Raw genomic sequence first — 20,268 nt, 5'->3', positions numbered from 1 at the left:
GTGAGCCACTGTGCCCAGCCCAGCCATCATTTTCTTTCATCACTTTGTCCACTGAACTTAGGAGCAACCAACCAGCTTCATCATGTTCCTTGGTTCTCCACATATAGTCAAAGATATTATGTATAGGGTCACTAAACTCCTTGCCTCTCATGAATGGTGAATCAGGAGTGTCAAATGCATTTATTTTGCATAACTCTCTAAACAGTTTATGCCAAGGACTATCAGTGTTCTCCATACTATTAGAAGTAGAGTCCTTAACATTTTGGGGTCTAGTCATATTAACCAGCCAAATCCAGAAACCCCAAAACCAATGACAGAACTCCATCCTTAATAACCTCTTCCTCCAGAACCACTTCTGGTACAAAAATCTGTATTAGTCAGAGTTCTCTAGAGGGACAGAACTAATGGAATATATATAAAAAGGGAAGTATTAAATTACACAATCACGAGGTCCCACAATAGGCTGTCCGCAAGCTTGAGGAGCAAGGAGAGCCAGTCCAAGTCTCAAAACTGAAGAACTTGGAGTCAGATGTTGGAGGGCAGGAAGCATCCGGCATGGGAGAAAGATGTAGGCTGGGAGGGTAGGCCAGTCTGGCCTTTTCACGTTTCTCCAGTATTAACCATCACACCTATGAATTTCCCCAGCCTATAAGCAGCTATGGGCTCTGGAATTAAGCCCGTCCCCCATCTCCACAGGTTTTTGCAATATACCTGTGTTGTTGCTGTTGAGCAACAATCTCTCTCTCTCTGTGTCTGTCTCCCCCCTCTCTCTCCTCTGTGTGTGTGTGTGTGTGTGTGTGTGTGTGTGTGTGTGTGTGTGTGTGTGTGTTTTTCTTTAGCCCTTGCCCTCCCTTCAAAACCTAACATTTTAGTGCCAAAACCCAGGATAGGGATTGGGTTCTAAATGGGTAAATGTTTTCTAGCAACCTGGAAAGCAGCAAGCAGCAAAAACCAGACCCAGGCCTGCTTCCAGATCCTGAATGGACTCCGTATTCCCAGCTCCGTTCCTTTATTCTCTCTTCTTCTCTGGTCCTGGGCTGACTTCCAGATCCTGATCAAACTCTCCATCCTCTTTTTCCTTCCTTCCCCTTTCCAGGCAGCTCCAGCAAGTATCAATCCCATTGCTGGACATCACATCCAACACCCGTCTCCAATTAGTGGGTGAGTCTCCCTTTTTTTCCTCTCCAGATTCCTCTCATATTTCTGGGGGTTCACCAGAAAATTCCAGTACCGGGTGAGAGGTCTCCCTGGTCACCAGGTGACCGTGGCCTACCCTCTCAGGGGACGCCGTCAGAATGCTCACCAGTTTGGCCACTGCAGCCTCTGGGGGACTGCAAAGAGCTGTAGGGACGCCCTGGCTCTCCTAGGTCCCTTCTCCCAGGAGGAATTGGGGTACTCACTCCCCTCTGGGGTATTCACTTCCCTCTGGGGTACTTCCATCCTCTAAGTTTCTCACCCTCTGGCCAGCAGTATGGGGCAACACTCCTCAAAACCTCAAGACACCACTCTTGGATGTTTCCATCCAGAACCTCCAAGCCCAGGGCTTGGCAGACTCCATTAAAACTGAACGCCTTGCTGGCCAAGTGTGGTAGTTCATGCCTGTAATCTCAGCACTTTGGGAGGCCAAGGTGGGCAGATCACAAGGTCAGGAGTTCGAGACCAGCCTGGCCAATATGGTGAAACCCTGTCTCTACTAAAAATACAAAACTTAGCCGGGTGTGGTGGCAGGTGCCTGTAATCCCAGCTACCCAGGAGGCCGAGGCAGGAGAATTGCTTGAACCGGGGAGGCAGAGGTTGCAGTGAGCCAAGATCGTTCCACTGCATTCCAGTCTGGGTGACAGAGTGAGACTCTGTCTCAAAAAAAAAACAAAAACGGCCGGGCGCGGTGGCTCACGCCTGTAATCCTAGCACTTTGGGAGGCCAAGACGGGCGGATCACGAGGTCAGGAGATCGAGACCATCTTGGCTAACACGGTGAAACCCCGTTTCTACTAAAAATACAAAAAATTAGCCGGGCGTGTTGGCGGGCGCCTGTAGTCCCAGCTACTTGGGAGGCTGAGGCAGGAGAATGGCGTGAACCCGGGAGGCGGAGCTTGCAGTGAGCCGAGATCGCGCCACTGCACTCCAACCTGGGAGACAGAGCAAGACTCCGTCTCAAAAAAAAAAAAAAAAAAAAAAACAAAACAAAACAAAAAAAAACTGAACACCTTACTTTCCTCTGTAATGTTGCCCAGCCCCAATGTAAACTAGACAATAATAGTCAATAGCCAAAAACCAAAACATTCAATTTCCACATCTGACATAATCTAAAAGACTTCCTCCAATGCAATCGTAAATGATCTGAGGTGCTTTGCTTATCTGTGCTCCTGGCTCACTCTCTCTCTGCCAATCCCGTTCACCTTTTCAAATCTTCCTCCTCAACAAAAAACCCATGAAAACGCCTCCTCCTCCAGACAAACCTTTCTCCTCTAATTTCAACCTAGCCAACAAACTAGGCACGTGCCCAGCCCCCTTCCACCAAAAACAAGGCACACAGCCAAAGGTCCTCCTAAGTTCTCCCTTTCCAGGAGGTCACAGGGACTAAAGGCATAGTCTGAGTTCATGTTCCCTTTTCCCTAGTCGACCTCTCTCAGCTTAAAAAGAGACTCAGCGGCCGGGCGTGGTGGCTCACACCTGTAATCCCAGCAATTTGGGAGGCTGAGGCAGGTGGATAACGAGGTCAGGATATTGAGACCATCCTGGCTAACACAGTGAAACCCCGTCTCTACTAAAAATACAAAAAATTAGCTGGGCATGATGGCAGATGCCTGTAGTCCCAGCTACTTGGGAGGCTGAGGCAGGAGAATGGTGTGAACCCAGGAGGTGGAGGTTGCAGTGAGCCAAGATCACGCCACTGTACTCCAGCCTGGGCGACAGAGCGAGACTCTGTCTCAAAAAAAAAAAAAAAAAAGAGAGATTCAGCTCGTTTTGCACGGATCCCACCTCCTTCCTCAAGGAATTTCTGTATGTCACTCAATTTTATGACCTTACCTGGCATGTCATATATGTCATCCTCTCCTGCACCCTCACCCCTGAGGATAGGGAATGCATCTGGATAGCTGCCCAGGCCCATGTAGACACCCTCCCATAGACAAGATGTTGCCCATAACCCAATATGGACCCTAACTGTCCCCAGAACTGACCCCAGTTGGGATTATCAGGCAACTTCTGCAGACAGATAGAAATAAGGCCATATGATATGCCTCCTAGCTGGCATAAATAAAGCCATTCCTGGCCAGGCATGGTGGCTCACATCTGTAATCCCAGCACTTTGGGAGGCCAAGGCAGGCAGATCACCTGAGGTCAGGAGTTCGAGACCAGCCTGACCAACATGGAGAAACTCCGTCTGTACTAAAAAAAAAAAAAAAAAACATTAGGCGTGGTGGTGCATGCCTGTATAAAGGGGAATAAGTATTAACTTACACAATCATAAGGTCCCACAATAGGCTGTCTGCAAGCTTGAGGAGCAAGGAGAGCCAGTCCGAGGCTCAGCTACTCGGGAGGCTAAGGCAGGAGAATCACTTGAACTCAGGAGGCAGAGGTTGTGCTGAGTCGAGATCACGCCATTGCACTCCAGCCTGGGCAACAAGAGTGAAACTCCATCTCAAAAATAAATAAATAAAGCTGTTCCTGCTCTTTTCTTCTCCTGCCTTTCAAAGGCCATAACTAAATATGCCACGTTGAACCCTAATGCCAATAAGGGAAGAATCTACCTCCATTTACACTTCATTTTCCAGTCAGCCCCAGACATTCTAATGAAACTTAAAAAACTGGAGAATAGACCTCAAACCTCCCAAAGAGACTTAATCAAAGTGGCCTTTAAGGTCTTTAACAATAGAGAGGAAAAACTAAAAGTCCAAAAGCTAAAAAGAGACCAGGCTAAATGCCAGATGCTGGCAGCTGCCATTCAACAGGGTTCCCAACATGTACAGAAATCCTCAACCTTGCAGCAAACTCCACCAGAAGCCTGTTTTAAGTGCAGCCAACAGAGTCACTGGGCAAAGGCCTACTCTCAAAACTTTGCCCCATCTGTGGCATCAAGGAACACTGGAAGTGGAACTGTGCTCAACAAAACTCTTCATCCCGCTTCACCACCTCTAACTGAAGACTGATGGGGCCAGGGGCCTACCACCCCAACTGCCATCACCACCTCGGAACCCAGGGTCAGTCTCTGGTAAGCCCATGTCTTTCCTATTGGATACAGGGACTAGTTACTCAGTTTTATTAGAATATTCTGGACCCCTCCTCAGTTCTTCTATCTGTATTGTGGGAGTTGATAGAATCCCCTCTAGGCACAAACAGACTGGTCCTCTATTATGCAACCTATTCAACACCCCATTCACCCACTCCTTCCTGGTTATCCCTCGGTGCCCTGCCCCTATCTTGGGGCGGGACATACTAAGTAAATCCCAGGCCTCCATACAATCTGCCTCCTGCAATTCCGCTCCTTTTATTTTATTCTGCCACCAGATGCTTCCCTCTCCCCCTCATCCTCGTTATCCACCCTGTTACCTTCTGTTAATTCTGAAATTTGGAACATTTTTAAACCCACAATAGCCACACATCACTTCCCAGTTAAAATAACCCTCCAAAACCACTCCATTTTCCATCATCAGTCTCAATATCCCCTAACCCAGGCAGCCTCAAGGGCCTCAAACCTATTATCTGTAAACTTTTACAAGCTAATATTCTCAAGATCCTACCACTTGGTCCAGGATCTCTGAGTTGTTAACCAGGTGGTAATACCAATTCATCCAACACTCCACTCTCATCCCACATACTCCACTCTCCCACAGTCCCTCTTCTACCACACACTTCCCTGTGCTGGATTTAAAGGACACCTTTTTCACTATTTCCTTAAATTCGGCTTCCCAAAGTATTTTTGCTTTCACTTGGTCAGATCCTAATACCCACACGTCCACCCAACTAACATGGACCATACTCCCACAGGGGTTCTGGGACAGCCCCCACCTATTCGGACAGGCCCTCACCAAGGACCTAGCTGAACTTCCCATTGCTCCTAGCACCCTCCCCCAATAAGTCAATGACCTACTTTTCTGTAGCCCCTCCCTTAACCTGTCCATCCAACGCACCACTCAGCTTTTAAACTTCCTCCATAGGTAAAGATATTGGGTCTCACCAACAAAGACTCAGGTAGCCCAAACCCAGGTCACTCACCTGAGTTCTAACCCCTAATTCTCAGGCCATCCTAACCCAACAAAAGGAGCTAATTCAAGACATTGCCCCTTCCCCACACAAAGAAGGACCTCCTGTCCTTCTTGGGCCTCATGGGATACTTGCCTAGAGCCTCTGAACCCGGCTTGTCCCATCAATTCACACTTTAAAAAAAACTAAAAAATACCCTTTTAATGGCCCCAGAACTGGGACTGCCCAACCCCACCAAGCCCTTTACTCTGCATGTACATTCTGACAAGGCCTTGCTCTTGAACTGCTCTGCCAAACACAAGCCATTGCATACCCCTCAAAACAACCAGACTGTCGTCCAAGGCTGGCCACCCTGCCTAAAAATCTTGGGTGCGGCCACATTGCTGGCCTCGGAGGCACAGAAACTCACTCTCTACCAACACATTACTATTTCATCTTCCCATAACCTACGGGACCTCATGAGCCATCAATCTCTTCTATCCCTCCCACCATCCTGCTTACACCAGGTACACACCTTATTCGTAGGAAACCTTCTAATCACCTTCCAGAAAGGTAAAGCTCCCAACCCTCCCACTCTCCTCCCTGTAAACACCTCTGACTCTGAGCTGTCTCACTCCTGCCTGGACCTCTTAGACTCCCTTTCCTCCCCCTTCCAACACATTTCAGAAGCCCCTCTGCAGGGAACAACTACATGGTTCATTAACGGAAGCTCTTTAAAGGAGCCATGTCCACCATGTGGTTACAACATCATTGCCAAAATAAACTCTCAGAATCTAATGCTCTCCCACCCCATACTACCTCACAACAGGCAGAACTACCTCTCAACAGATAGAGTTGGTTGCCCTAACCAGGGCCCTCACCCTAACAAAGGGAAAGAGGGTTAACTTTTACACTGATTCCTGGCCCGGCGTGGTGGCTCACGCCTGTAATCCCAGCACTTTGGGAGGCCGAGGCGGGCGGATCACCTGAGGTCCGGAGTTCAAAACCAGCCTGGCCAACATGGTGAAACCCCATCTCTACTAAAAATACAAAAATTAGCTGGGCATGGTGGCGGGCACCTGTAGTCACAGCTACTCTGGAGGCTGAGGCAGGAGAATTGCCTGAACCCAGGAGGTGGGGGTTGCAGTGAGCCAAGATTGTGCCACTGTACTCCAGCCTGGGTGACAGAGTGAGACTCCATTACAGGAAAAAAAAAAAAACATTTACACCAATACCAAATATGCATACCACATCCTACATTCTCACACCTTAATCTGGCAGGAAAGGGGATTTCTAGCTAAAAAGAACCCCCATAGTAAATGGCAAACTCATACACAAGCTGGTGGAGGCAGCTAAACTACCACTACAGGCCACCATTATCCATTGTAAGGGACACCAAAAGGCTACAAATGCTATAACCAAGGGAAATCTTTTAGCAAATTAGGCAGCCCGGCAGGCAGCCCTTAAACCCCATCATTATTGCCCAGTTTTCCCAGCATATACCCTGTATGTACCTAGGAGGAACAAACCTCACTTGCCCTGGCTGGTGCCATTCAGGAAAAAATGGTTCTACCTCAGTGCTAAAATTGTCTTGGCCAAATTTTAAAAACCTTCTGGGCCGGGCATGGTGGCTCACACCTGTAATCCCAGCATTTTGGGAGGCTGAGGCGGGAGGATCATGAGGTCAGGAGTTCAAAACCAGCCTGGCCAACATGGTGAAACCCCATGTCTACTAAAAATACAAAAATTAGCCGGACATGGTGGCAGGCCCCTGTAATCCCAGCTACTCAGGAGGCTGAGGCGGAGAACTGCTTGAACCCAGGAGGGAGAGGATGCATTGAGCCGACATCGCGCCACTGCACTCCAGCCTGGGTGACAGAGCAAGACTCTGTCTCAAAAAAAAAAAACCTTCTGTACTTTTATATGTGCACAACCATTTCCATGCTGGTTGCCTCCCCCTACTTCAGCTCTTGAAAACATATACATTCTCCCACCATGGCCGCCAATCTCAAAGATATTACTAAGGCATGTTCCCTTTGCACTCAAACTTCCCCTCAGAAAGCTATCAAATCACCCCCTTTCCCCACACACCAGGCCTGAGGACACCTGCCAGGGCAGGACTGGGAAATCGCCTTCACCTGCATGCCCCCTGTAAAATGAGTCCAGAACCTTCTGACAATAGTAGATACGTTGGATGGATAGAGGGGTTTCCTACCACCACTACTGCTACTACTGAAAAGCCACACTGCTGCTTCTATTCTCCTCACGCATATTATCCCCCGGTTTGGACTCCCCTCTTTCATCCAGTCAGACAACGGGCCAACATATGTTTCACAGGTTAACCAACAGCTGGCAAAGGCTCTAAACATTAAATGGGCCTTCCATATTCCTTATTGACCCTAATCTTCAGGTAAGATTGAATGGTCCAATGCCCTTCTAAAGCAACAATTATCCAAACTCTCCCTAGAGGTTAAAATGGCCTAAACTTTACTACTCCCCATGGCCCTCATGCATTTATAAGCCATTCCTCACAAGCCCCTCAGCATAAGCCCATTTGAACATATGTATGGATGCCCCTTTATCCTCCAAAATCTCCCTGTATCTCCCCGCCCTTCTGCATGGGGTACTTGGCCAGCATTACACCTCACTCACCATCTAATAGACAGTACACTAACGCTTACTTGCCGCCGCCTGAAAGTCCATCCTCAAAACACTCCTCCCTGTCCTACAACCAGGGGGGACTGGGTCTGGATCACAGACCCCTCCTCCTCCCCTCTCCTACCAAAGTGGACGGGTCCTCACCAGGTTATTCTAGCTACTCCCACGGCAGTAAAGCTAACACCCTTCCCACACTGGATACACAATTCCAAACTAAAAAAAAGCTCCAGATTCACATCCAGAAAATTTCTCCCCCCACAAAAACTATTCTTCCTCCCTCACAGGACCAACCTCACTGCGCTTAACAAGAGTGCAGAAGTTGCCTATCCAGAAGGCCCTGGTCCATAACACTCTCTGCCTCCAATTTCAAATATTTTATCTCATACCTTGTTTCAGATCTTTCCCTCCCCACGTCCCTGGATACTCCACTCGAATTCCTCACATCAATCCAGGAGCTATGGCTACAGGGTACCTTTCAGAATTTCACTCCTACTCAAATTGCCTTTTTTCATTTTGTCCTTTGTGGGATATGCTAAGTCCTCACCCCCAACCTCTGGCAGTCGGGCCCCCTTCATCAGCCTCACACATTTCTCTTAAATCAGTCACACTCCCCTCTTTCTTCCAACTGTAAATTTGTTTGTCCACACAAATCCAGCAGTTCACAGCCCTTCCTGTTAATCTAACTGCAGAAACTTGGCACAAAATAAACCTGCATCTCACCTACTTGGCCAATTCATTCCCAAAACCTGTTTATAATCTTGTTCGGCTAAACACCTTTCCCCGCAATCCATCATATCCACCCACACCGTCACACACAGGGCTGTCACCCTCCTTTGCCTCTTAACATCTAAACATGTTACAAGTTGGATTCCATAGAACACCTCTTATCAACCCCTCCCCTCTCTGCCAGCACCACTCTCCATGTAACCAACTCAAGGGCGCTCCCTGGAAAAAATGCACACACAATTCCCTCAGCTGCAACCTATATCCTTCTGCCCTACCCGTACTGCAGTAGCTACTTGTTAACGAAAACCTATTTCTCTCTCTCTCCAAAACCAAACAGCCTTCACCTCCTCCCCCACCAACATCCCCTATCCGGCCCTCACAGGGGTTACCCTTGTTAACAGCTATTCAACCTGGAAAAACAAAAAGTTGGAACAAAATGTTTGTCCAGGATTCACCCCCGATCTTCTCATAGCTCGCTACCTTCGCTTACAACTTTTGCCTGCCAACCCCCCCAACCCCCCTTTTCTTTCTGTATGAAACAAACTTATCTTTGTCTGCCGGCAGGTGGGTTACAAACATACACCCTGGTGTTTCAATCTCCAAACATTGACATTTTGCCTAACAACCAAACCATTGAGGCTCTCCCTATTTCCTCCTCCTCCGAGCACGCTAAGCCGGCTCTACATCTCCTTCCTCTGGTAACAGGATTAAGCCTCTCTGTCGCACTTGGCACCACAATGGTGGGTCGGGTGTGTCAGCCTCAGCTGCCTTATATAGATATATAAATCTCTGCAGTCCTCTTGACATGCCTACTTCCATCACAAGCCTCCAAAGGCAGGTAGGTTCCCCTGTGGGAGTTGTTCTCCAGAACCGAAGGGCCGTAGACCTGTCAGCCACTGAGAAGGGGCGCACATGTGTGTATCTCTAAGAAGGAGGCTGTTTAAATGTTCACGAATACGGCACTGTTTGAGACACAGCCCGCAGGCTCCGAGACAGATCTGCAGAAATCCAACATCAAGCCACTAACTCTTAGAGGCAGGGGTCATCCCTCCTAAAGTGGATGCCTTGGGTAACCTCTTCTTAGGGCCCCTAATTTTCTTCCTCCTAACAGTTGGCCTGTGTGTACTCACCTTCATATCCCACTTTACCCCCAAAGGCTGAACTCCCTTGTCCAGGCAGCCACCCAGAAAGACACTGATACCATCCCACTCCGCCAAGTCCAGTATCAGCGCCGCCAGGAAAGCAACTCTGAAGTCGGACACCCACTGCTTCAAAACCCAAACCCTGATTACAGCACCACTATTCAGCAGGAAGCAGCCAGATAATCAACAACCACCCTCTTCCCTTTATATTAAAGTAGAAGGTGGCCAGGCGCGGTGGCTCACGCCTGTAATCCCAGCAGTTTGGGACGCAGAGGCAGGCAGATCACTTGAGGTCAGGAGTTTGAGACCAGCCTGGCCAACATGGTGAAACCCCATCTCTACTGAAAATACAAAAATTAGCCGGGTGTGGTGGCGGCCACCTGTAGTCCCAGCTACTCAGGAGGCTGAGGCAAGAGAATCGCTTGAACCCGGGAGGCAGAGGCTGCAATGAGCCAAGATTGCACCACTGTATTCCAGCCTGGGCGACAGAGTGAGACTCTGTCTCGAAAAAATAAAAAAAGTATAAAGCAAGAATGTTAGTCCAACCTGCACAATTTTGTAAGTCCCCCACCATTTCGCAGACCTTGGTCAAAATGAAACATTCCACGGGGGTTTGGGTGGTGAGAAACAGCCTGCCTCTTATATTCTGCTGGGAGAAAGTGCAAAGAACACCACATTCTGCCGGAACAAGGGCCAGAACCACCTCATCCTAAGAACAGATTATCAACATTTTCCCAGGAAGCAGGCCATGACCCCCTGCCCCGACCCCTCCCACTCAGGCCTATAAATTGCCCCAGCCTGTAAGCGGCAATGGGCTCTGGGACTAAGCTGGTCTCCCATCTCCACAGGTTTTTGCAATATACCTGTGTTGCTGTTAAGCCACCCTCTGTCTCTGTGTGTCATTCTTTAACCCTCGTCTTCCCTTCAAAACCCAACATCACCCAGGCTGGAGTGCAGTGGTGCAATCTCAGGTCACTGCAACCTCCACCTCCTAGGCTCAAGCAATCCTCCCACCTCAGCCTCCCAAGTAGCTGGGACTAGAGGCACGTGCCACCATGCCCGGCTAATCTTTTTGTATTTTTTGTAGACACAGGGTTTTGCCATGTTGCCCAGGCTGGTCTCAAACTCCTGGACTCAAGCCATCCTCCTGCCTCAGCCTCCCAAAGTGCTGGGATTTCAGGTGTGAGCCACCACACCCAGCCAGTTCTAATTCTTACCAGTTCAGAGAACCCTGGTTCCCATGGGTCTTTCTTCCTTAAAAGAAACTCAGAAGGAAGTGGTTAGTTGGATTAGCTACAGTCTTCATCACTGGAACTGGTCTCAGGGCTGAAATGTTCGCTTCTTTTCTGTTCATTACTCATCCTAAAATTACCTCAACTGTCAACACAGTGGACCTCGGCGGGTCCCTGGGTTTGAGAAGCTCCAATGTCCTTGTAGCAACTGTAGCTTATTCAGTGGGATCCTTGCTGTGTGCTCCTGGGGAACTGGACCTCCAACCCTACAAAGTCTAGAACCATGTAGAGAGGAAACACAAAATCTCCCAGTAGGTTATGGGAGAGTCTGGGTGAGTTGGGCCACTCCTGCTTCAAATCTTAGTTTCCCAGACTCGTGTTCTTTCTGTTGGGAACACAGCACCCTAAAAAGGATCCAAATTAATGCATGGCATCCCAAAGGATGGTGCCATCCTTTCAGAGATCGTTCTCCAAGCTGCTGCTTCAGCTGAGCCTCTAGAAGGCCAGTGCAGAGTTGCATGAGGCTGGCTGCTACAATACAGGTGGGTCCCATTAGGATGCCGCTGTGTGAGGATTCATGCCTCTGAACGAAGCAACCTAAGCCCCAATGGTGTGGGCTGAAGCTCTGTAGGAAAGGCCAGCTGGTACCTGAAATAGGCATCCATCGGTGTGAGAAAAAACTGCCAGCCTTTCCAGGATAGAAAGGGCATGATGGCGTCAACTCTGTTATGGACAGTTTGGACATCCAGAGGTGGCAGCTGCCAGACAGGCCCTGGTAAGGGAGTTCATGCTCCTTCTCCTGCCTCGGTCTCCCAATGTGCTGGGATTACAGACATGAGTCACTGCGCCCGGCAGCGTGAGACCCAGGGTGAAGGAGGTCTTCCATATGGAGTCTTTATTTTTGTCACCAGGGTCACCCCTTTCATGTTCCAGAGTGGCTGACAGTGAGGACTGGTGTCCACTGGTGAGTTATTTTGTCTGCTTGGTTGTTTGGTGCCTCATGTGTGCTGGATGCCTTGGTGGGCACTGATATGTCCGAACACCTCCCCACTCTGTGCCCCACCTTTGTGTTCACCACTACCTCAACCCAGACCTGGTCTGCAGGCTCCTTTTCCTTCTGGCCCCCACAGAAGGTGGAGACACAAGGCCACTGCCCGGAAGTCTGGGCATTCTCACCTCAGGCCACTTCTGTTTGCAGATGGTGGGGTGACCGGGCATGCCGCCTGCAGTTCTGCCCACTGGGAAGGTTTTCCTTCCCACCCTTGAGAGTGGCAGTAACACAGCTGCTCCTGTCCATTTCATGTGTGCCATGCAGTGAGCCCATCCATCTGCAAATCACACTCCTTCAGCCACACAGGAACCCTCTGCAGCTGTAGGCTTGAGCTGCATTTTATGTGTGCCATGCACTGAGCCCATCCATCTACAAATCAAACTCCTTCAGCCACGCAGGAACCCTCTGCAGCCGTAGGCTTGAGCTGAGGGAGGCATGTGGGCTAGACTGCCTGCTCCCTCAGCTCACTCTGGCACTCTGGCCCTGCATGGACGCCGTCCTGGCCATGCCATTGCCACCTTCTTATGGATGCTGCTGGGCTGCCTGACTTCATGCCTGGGGAGGCCTGACAGAGCTCAGCTCACACTGGGAAGTGTGGATGCAGGGCCATTTGGGGGTCCCATGGACAAGTGTTCTATTCTCTGCTGCAGGCGGTGCAGACTTGCTCTGGGATCCTGGGGCCTGCGTGGCCATCCTTGCACCTTTCAAATGCCTGCATCATTGTCCCTTGCACAGACTCCCTTCTGCTGAGACATTTTGTCAGGTCACGAGGGAAAGCTTAGCAGTGAAGCCACCACCTTGTGCCAGGGACCGTGAGTGCCCCACCTCCTAACCAGAACAGCACCCTCTTCACCTGCAGACAGTGGGTGGGCCAATCCCAAATGTCCATCTGATCACCGGTTTTCTCAAGCTGCTTCTGGCCCATTTGTATTGGTCTGGGTCCTCCAAGAAGAAGACACCAAGATTAAGGTACAAATGTCGTGTTCAGAGAAATGTCTGGGGTAGAAAATAGTGAGGTAACCAGGAAGATGGAGGGGCCATCAGATGGCTTCAAGCTTGACACCAAGTGGAGAGAAGTTTGGGTGGAAGTGTCTCAGGCAGCTGTGCAGTGATGTCTTCCCACCGCAGCTGACAGTTGGAGAATGACATTGGTTTGTGCCATTACTTGTGGTTTTGTCTTAGATCATTTGACCAGGGTGCTGTTTGCCTGGTTTGTCTCCTGTGAAGTTACCTTATTCCCCTTTGTAATTAATAATAATTACATTGCATGGTGATGTTTTGACACTGTGTAAACATCCTGAGCCTCATGCCCTGGAGACACCTGGCTTTCACAGGTATTGGTGCTTCTTGCCTGAGTTACCACAATGGTGGCTGCTGTGGCTGACTGAGGATGCCACAGGTTCTTTGGCCTCCCTCCCTTTGAGAGCAGGAGCAATATCTTCAATGTCTTCTTGAATCTGGGCAGGCTCAGTCACTGCCTTGACCAAGAGAATGATGATAATTTGAGAAACATTTTCCAAAAGGACTGCATATAAACATTAAACTTCAGGGTCCTGAAAGTCCAGGAGATGGAGAGGCTGTTCTAGACTGAAGGAGACAAGAAACAGGACAAATGGGTGCAACTTGTGACCCTCGGCTGATTCCTGATGCTCTGAGGGATTGCTCCGCAGTGAGCAGGTCACACAAACCTACCCCCAAAGGCCAAGGGAGCTGAGAGGCTGAAAAAAGAGGCTGACAAATGGAGTTTCTCCAAAAGAAATATTTACTAGAAACTTATGAACAAAGTAGTATCTCGGGCAGCCACAAGACAGTGGATCCCTGCCCCTGCCCCCAAGAAAGCATCCTTTATATAGCAAGCTTTTTGGTAAAAACATGTGCAGCTGGTGATGTCTTAGACTTTCTTGCAAAATTCATGACTGCTGGGGAAGTTAGGTAGCATCTTTCTGAGGGGTTATCAATGCTACAGGCCTTGTGTGAAGACCTTGGTATGCAGGAGTCTAACATCGGCCACCACAGTGATTTTGCTTCAAGATGACACCACTCTTGCCAGGCAACAGGCTCCTTTCCTTCAGAGACATTGCAGGGACACCTGGTGACCCTTGAATGGGGGTCTCTGGGAAGGTGCACTATTCATGCAACCTTTTATCTAAGCTTGAAATTGTTTCAAGCTAAATTAACTTACAAATGTTGATCATAGTAAGGAAGGAGACCACCACTTCTCCTACTGCCCTCCTCTCCCCCGTCTTGCCTAGTTTATAAGACAGGAGAAATGGGAGAAAACAAAAAGTGAGAAAGAAACAGAAGATAAATAGCCAGATGACCTTGGCGCCATCACCTGGCCCTGGTGTTAATAATAATAATAATAATAATAATAATAATATCAACCCCTAACCTAAACTACTTGTGTTATCTGTAAATTCCAGACATTGTATAAGAAAGCATTGTAAAACTTTCTGTTCTGTTAGCTGATGCATGTAGCCCCCAGTCATGTTCTCCATGCTTTCCCGATCTATCATAATAACCCGTTCACGTGGACCCTTTAGAGTTGTAAGCCCTAAAAAGGGCCAGTAATTTCTTTTTCGAGGAGCTCAGCTCTTAAGACACAAGTCTGCCAAAGCTCCCGGCCAAATAAAACCCCTTCCTTCTTTAACCCAATGTCTGAGAAGTTTTGTCTGTGGCTGGTCCTGCTACAATAAGACGAGAGTTCTCCAGGCACTCTGGCCTTTGGGTGGGAACTGTCTCCAAAACCCACCCCCAGGTTCCTGGCTCTCCTCACTTCAGGAGGGGGTGGGTCTGCCATGTAACCACCGCCCAGACCTCACAAGTGATAGCACTTCACCTTTTTGCTTCAGATATTTTAAAGAGAAATAACACCTTACAGATGCAGTCTCTTTCTAAACTTCCCAGATCCATTCCCTTTAAACAATCCTCCCTCAGCATGGTTTTTAGACTTGATTTGTTTTGTCTTAGAAATGGAGTCTTGCCATGTTCCCCAGGCTGGTCTCAAATTCCTGGACTGAAGCGGTCCTCACTCTGCATCTCAGATAGCTGAGACTATAGGTTGCCCTCACCTCCTGCTGTGAGGTCAGTTCCTAACAGGCCACTGACCTGTAGCAGTCCACAGCCTGAGGGTTGGGGACCCCTGCTATAGGTGCACACCACCACACCTGTTTTTTTTTTTTTAATTTTGTAAAAATGAAGCCTTGATATGTCGCCCAGGCTGGTCTTGAACTCCTACCCTCAAGTGGTCCTCCCACCTAGTCCTCATAAAGTACTGGGATTGTAGGCATGAGCCACCGCACCCAGTCTCCACTCCTATTTATTATTGAACACTATTCCGTTGTATGGCTGATGTGGTTTGCATCTGTGTCCCCGCCCAAATCTCATGCTGAAAGGTAATACCCAATGCTGGAGGTGGAGACTGGTGGGAAGTGATTGGATCGTGGGGGTGGCTTTTCATGAATGGTTTAGTACCATGCCCTTAAGTTATGGTCTCATGATAGAGTTCTCCTGAGATCTGGTTGTCCACCTCCGCCTCCCAAAGTGCTGGGATTACAGGCGTGAGCCACCGCGCCCAACCTGTCATTTTTATTATAACCCTTCTAATGGTGTGAAATGGCACCTCCCCGTGACTTCCATTCGCATTTCTCTAATAGCCAACAATGCTGAAGGCTTCGTGTACCCATTACCCACTTTGTATCTTCCTTGATGTCTACTCACATCTTCTGCCCATTTAATTAGGTTGTTTCCCTTTTCAGAGTTTTTTTTTTTAAGTTTTATTGGGCTATAATTCACATACCATGTAATTCACCCATTTTGTACAATTCAATGATTTTGGCATATTATTTTTTAACTATGGTAAAGTACATGCTAAATAAAATGGCTCGGCCATTGTTTCGGACCGAGCTCCTGCACTAGGGCCCAACAGGGCAGCCCAAAGCGGAACCGAGTCACGCGCGCCGGACGCCACCCGACAGGAGGGGAAACGGGGCAGCTCTCAAAACCCTGGAGGCGCAGACCGTCCACACGGGACAGGGACGCCCGCTCGGCTCCGCTCCGCGCTGATCCGCAAGGTGTCGCCGTTGCCCCGCCGCCCACCCGGACGCCGACGAAAGCCAGCGAGCTCCTCGGCCTCAGGTGACTGGAATTCTGACCCCGGACCACGGGACGCGTCTCCCGCTTTACCCTCACTCTGCGCGGGCGGGGAGGGAGACGCGGGCCCAGGCCGCAGTTTCTACCTCAGAAACGGAAACACAACACCGCCTTCTTTTCCTTTTTCTTTGGGGAAAGAAAAACAAAACAAAACTGTCTAAGACGAGGTCTGGGACCCCGCCGGCGACCCCCGACTCCCCCGGGCGGGGAGGGGGCGGGACCTGGCGCGGCCTCGGCCCCGCCCCTCGGGCCAGCGGACCACAGTGGGGCGGTCATTGCTGCCTTCCTAGAGCGGCCCGGAAGTGTCTCTCAGGGCGCTTCCGGGGACCAGGGCCGCTTTTGGCTGCATGAGCCGGGGATTGCCGGCGCCAGGTGCTGGGGGCGACTCGGACCGCGGGAGCGTGGGGTGGAGTAGGATGGAGTCTCCCTCCCGAGCTGGGGGTGGGGGCCTAGGAAAGGCTGCTTCGCCGCTGTGTTCGGAGAGCTCCGGATACTGCGGGGCTTTTCCGCGGAGGAGCGCCCGCCGGTAGGTTGGCCCCGAACCGTGGGGGCGGCGACGGCCGAGTGCCAATTTGACTCTGTGCACCAAGGCCCCCGCGCCCCGGAACGGGCGACGCCGCGCCCCCATCAGAGCCGCCAGTACGGAGTCAGGGTGCGAACCCGGCCTTCCAAGCCGCGTGACCGGAAGCGGGCAGCTCGGAGGCCTTCCCGGATGGCTCTTTGGAGTGGGAAGGAGCTCCTGGTGCTGGCGGGGCGGTGAAGGAGTTGGCAGTGGGTGGTCGTTGACTCCCAGGGAGAATGGGGCGCCGTGAAGCCCGTGGGGAGCTCCTGGGCTCCCCCAGCGCTGTGCAGAGTGGCCTGACAAGTGCCTCGAGGACAGGAGCTGTGCCCCGCTGAGCTCTGCTCCAGTACCTGGTGTGCTGAGGTGGGCACGTGCGTTTCCTCTGGCATAGCAGGTGCTTGTGCTGCTGCACTGCTCCTTCAGGTGCGTCGGAACCCTCTTTAGTTGCCGCACTTGCCTCTGTTGCCACCCGTTGCTCAGCTCTTCCAGCCCGGGGGTTGGGGGCTGTGGTGGAAACAGCTGGGACTTCTGAATAGACAGGTCTAGGCTTCAGTCCTTGACTTTGGCAGCTGTGTTTAGAGCTTTGATTTCTTTTTACTTTTCTTTTCTTCCTCCCTCCCTCCCCCCTCCCTCCATTCGTTCGTTCCTTCCTTCCTTCCTCACAGCATCTCTGTTGTCCAGGCTGGAGTGCAGTGGCTCGATTTCGTCTCACTGCAGCCACGACCTCCTGGGCTCAAGGGATCCTCTGTCCTCTCAGCCTTCTGAGTAGCTGGGACTACAGACGTGCACCACCACGCCTGGCTAGTTTTTTAAATTTTTTGTAGAAACGGGGTCTTGCTATGATGCCCAGGTTGGTCTCCAACTCCTGGGCTCAAGCGATCCGCTGGCCTCACCTTCACAAAGTGCTGAGATTTCAGGCTTGAGCCACTGCACCTGGCCTAGAGCCTTATCTCCCTCTCTGTCAGGTGAGAATGGTAATTCTTCTTGCCCACTGTTGTGAAGGATTCAAGATTGAATAGTCAAATGGTCTCAGTGTGGTCTGTGGCGCCAGCTGCAGTGTCCCTGTGTTCCCCGGACCTTTCCCCTAGTTCATTCTTTCATCTATTAATTTACTTGGAGAACTTGTGCTGTTTTCTGGTCCTCCTCCCCGCCCCCCACTTCTCTGCCAATTCCTGCTTGTCCTTCATGCCTTAGATGTCACTTCCTCTGGGAGGCCTCCGCTCCTCCTGGGACTGACATGGACCCCTCTGCCACCTGCTTCCAGGGCCATCTCCGCAGCACTGACTGTCATTGGTAGTTCACACTGTCAGCATGCTGATGATGGGGACCATATCAACCCTCACTCTCTGGCCCAAAGGATGTGAGAGTCACTGGTCTTCTCCCCTCCGCCCCACTCTAGGCATCTGCATCTGGGACCGACCTCCTGGGCTGGCTGATCAAAGAGGAAGCAGCAGCAATGTCTGCTGTGGGGGCTGCAACTCCATACCTGCATCATCCTGGTGATAGTCACAGTGGCCGAGTGAGTTTCTTGGGGGCCCAGCTTCCTCCAGAGGTGGCAGCAATGGCCCGGCTACTAGGGGACCTAGACAGGAGCACGTTCAGAAAGTTGCTGAAGCTTGTGGTCAGCAGCCTGCAGGGGGAGGACTGCCGAGAGGCTGTGCAGTGTCTTGGGGTCAGCGCCAACCTGCCAGAGGAGCAGCTGGGTGCCCTGCTGGCAGGCATGCACAAGCTGCTCCAGCAGGCCCTCCGTCTGCCCCCCACCAGCCTGAAGCCTGACACCTTCAGGGACCAGCTCCAGGAGCTCTGCATCCCCCAAGACCTGGTCGGGGACTTGGCCAGTGTGGTATTTGGGAGCCAGCGGCCCCTCCTTGATTCTGTGGCCCAGCAGCAGGGGGCCTGGCTGCCGCATGTTGCTGACTTTCGGTGGCGGGTGGATGTAGCAATCTCCACCAGTGCCCTGGCTCGCTCCCTGCAGCCGAGCGTCCTGATGCAGCTGAAGCTTTCAGATGGGTCAGCATACCGCTTCGAAGTCCCCACAGCCAAGTTCCAGGAGCTGCGGTACAGCGTGGCCCTGGTCCTAAAGGAGATGGCAGATCTGGAGAAGAGGTGTGAGCGCAGACTGCAGGACTGACCCCTAACTTGACCAGTCCCATTCAGATCAGGCTTGGACAGGCACCCGAGATGGTGCCAAAGTGCAGCTGACTCTTCCCACGACAGCCCTGCCCTTCCCATGAGGCAGGCTCTTCAGTGAGTGTTTGAACGTAATTATGTAGTTTTCTGTTTAATTGAAAAAGAGAGCTATGCCTTTTTTTTCTTTTTTGGAAGTAAAGCAGCTAAAAACATGTTTCTCTAGGTGGGTGTTGAACCTCACACCCTCCCCTTCCCTGTACATTTGTCTTTGGTGCTGGACGTGGCCATGTGAGGCCAGGTTGAGGCCCTTTGTAGACAACATACAGTTACTCAGCCTGGCCCCATGTAGCCAGGTGCTTTTGTAGATCTTGTGTTTTAGGTTGGGCATTTTCATTCTTCTGCCTTAAATCCCTGACCCCATGGAGCTGACATTCTAGTGCGGCTGAGGGGAGGGGAAACATTGTAAAATAAATCATAAAAATTAACTGGAATAGCTCATCAGAGGATGGCGTGTGATGCAGCAAGTAGGGTGGGGTCTGCGTACTGATGGGGCGACCTTCCTTGAGGGTGTGACATCTGAGCGAGGACTTGAAGGAGCCGGGGGCACAGCGCTCTGAGGGGAGCAGCACAAGTTGGGGAGGACGGTGCCCAGGCGGCCAGTGTGGGGAGGCCTGACGTGCTTAAGGCCCGCCTGGCTGCAGCCAAGCAGGTGGAGATCATTGTGGGGAGGCGACGTTGGGGAGGGTACAGAGGTCAAGGCCTGAGGGCCTTTTAAGGACTTTGGCTCAATTCTGAGTGACAGAGGAGCCCTTTTGAGGGTTTTCAGCAGAGGAGAGACGTGATCTGGTGATTGGCTGCTGTGTGGAGGGGTGCAAGGGAGGAGGCTAGAGCCCAGCAGAGAGGCTGTCACCAGGGTGGAGTTGGTGGCAGGGACCTCTCCCAGGTGCCTCTAGGGCAGGTGTGTGCAGGGGTTGTAGCCAGCTTTGCAGCTTCCAGCATAACTGTGTTCCAGGAGGGGCCTTGGTGCTCAGTCTCTGCAGAGCCATTTTCGGCTCTGCAGCTGGAACCCAGCTGACTGTTCCTGCCTCCGTGGAGCACTTCTGGACCATGTCTAGTCTGTTCTCTGCTGAGAAACCTCCCCTTGTCTTTGAGTGCCTGGGGTTGCTTGGCTGTTTGTCTTGTCTGCAGTTTTTGGTTTGTCTCCTCCACTAGCCTGGATTTCTTCCTCATCCCTCCATGGGCAGTTCTGACATGTCAGGGTACAGAGGAGTACCTGGGGGTGGGGTCAGTAGACTCTGGGAGGAGCCCAGGTGCCCTCTAAGGTGCATGCTTGTGGTTACTGCCATCTGGTCCTTCACTCAGCTTTGTCCCACCCTCACTGAGTTCCAGGTAAAGCCCTTCTCTCTCCCCGAAGGCACTGTCCCCCCACTGT

The 20,268-nt window shown here is 51.0% G+C and overlaps 2 protein-coding genes across 11 annotated transcripts in view; both read left to right on the top strand.

Moving 5' to 3' along the window:
* ZNF250 (zinc finger protein 250) overlaps positions 1–19,327 on the top strand; it is a 60,465-nt gene extending 41,138 nt beyond the window's left edge. For 3 of the 10 annotated variants that reach the window (XR_010112850.1, XR_010112849.1, XR_010112847.1), the window contains 2 exons: positions 1,097–16,129; positions 18,106–19,327. The gene's annotated coding sequence lies outside the window, so the exon portion shown is untranslated. The remainder of the gene's footprint in view (positions 1–1,096; positions 16,130–18,105) is intronic. The other 7 variants (XR_010112856.1, XR_010112854.1, XR_010112855.1 and 4 more) reach the window with 4 other exon arrangements.
* On the top strand, positions 18,163–19,327 carry COMMD5 (COMM domain containing 5). The gene has a single exon (XM_063606520.1). The coding sequence runs from the start codon at positions 18,163–18,165 to the stop codon at positions 18,835–18,837; it is 675 nt and encodes a 224-aa protein (XP_063462590.1). The 3' UTR covers positions 18,838–19,327.
* Positions 19,328–20,268: the final 941 nt, after the last annotated feature.

Source organism: Pan paniscus, chromosome 7, assembly GCF_029289425.2.
Source record: "Pan paniscus chromosome 7, NHGRI_mPanPan1-v2.0_pri, whole genome shotgun sequence".
NCBI lineage: Eukaryota > Metazoa > Chordata > Mammalia > Primates > Hominidae > Pan > Pan paniscus.
This window is presented reverse-complemented; position numbering and strand designations above follow the sequence as displayed.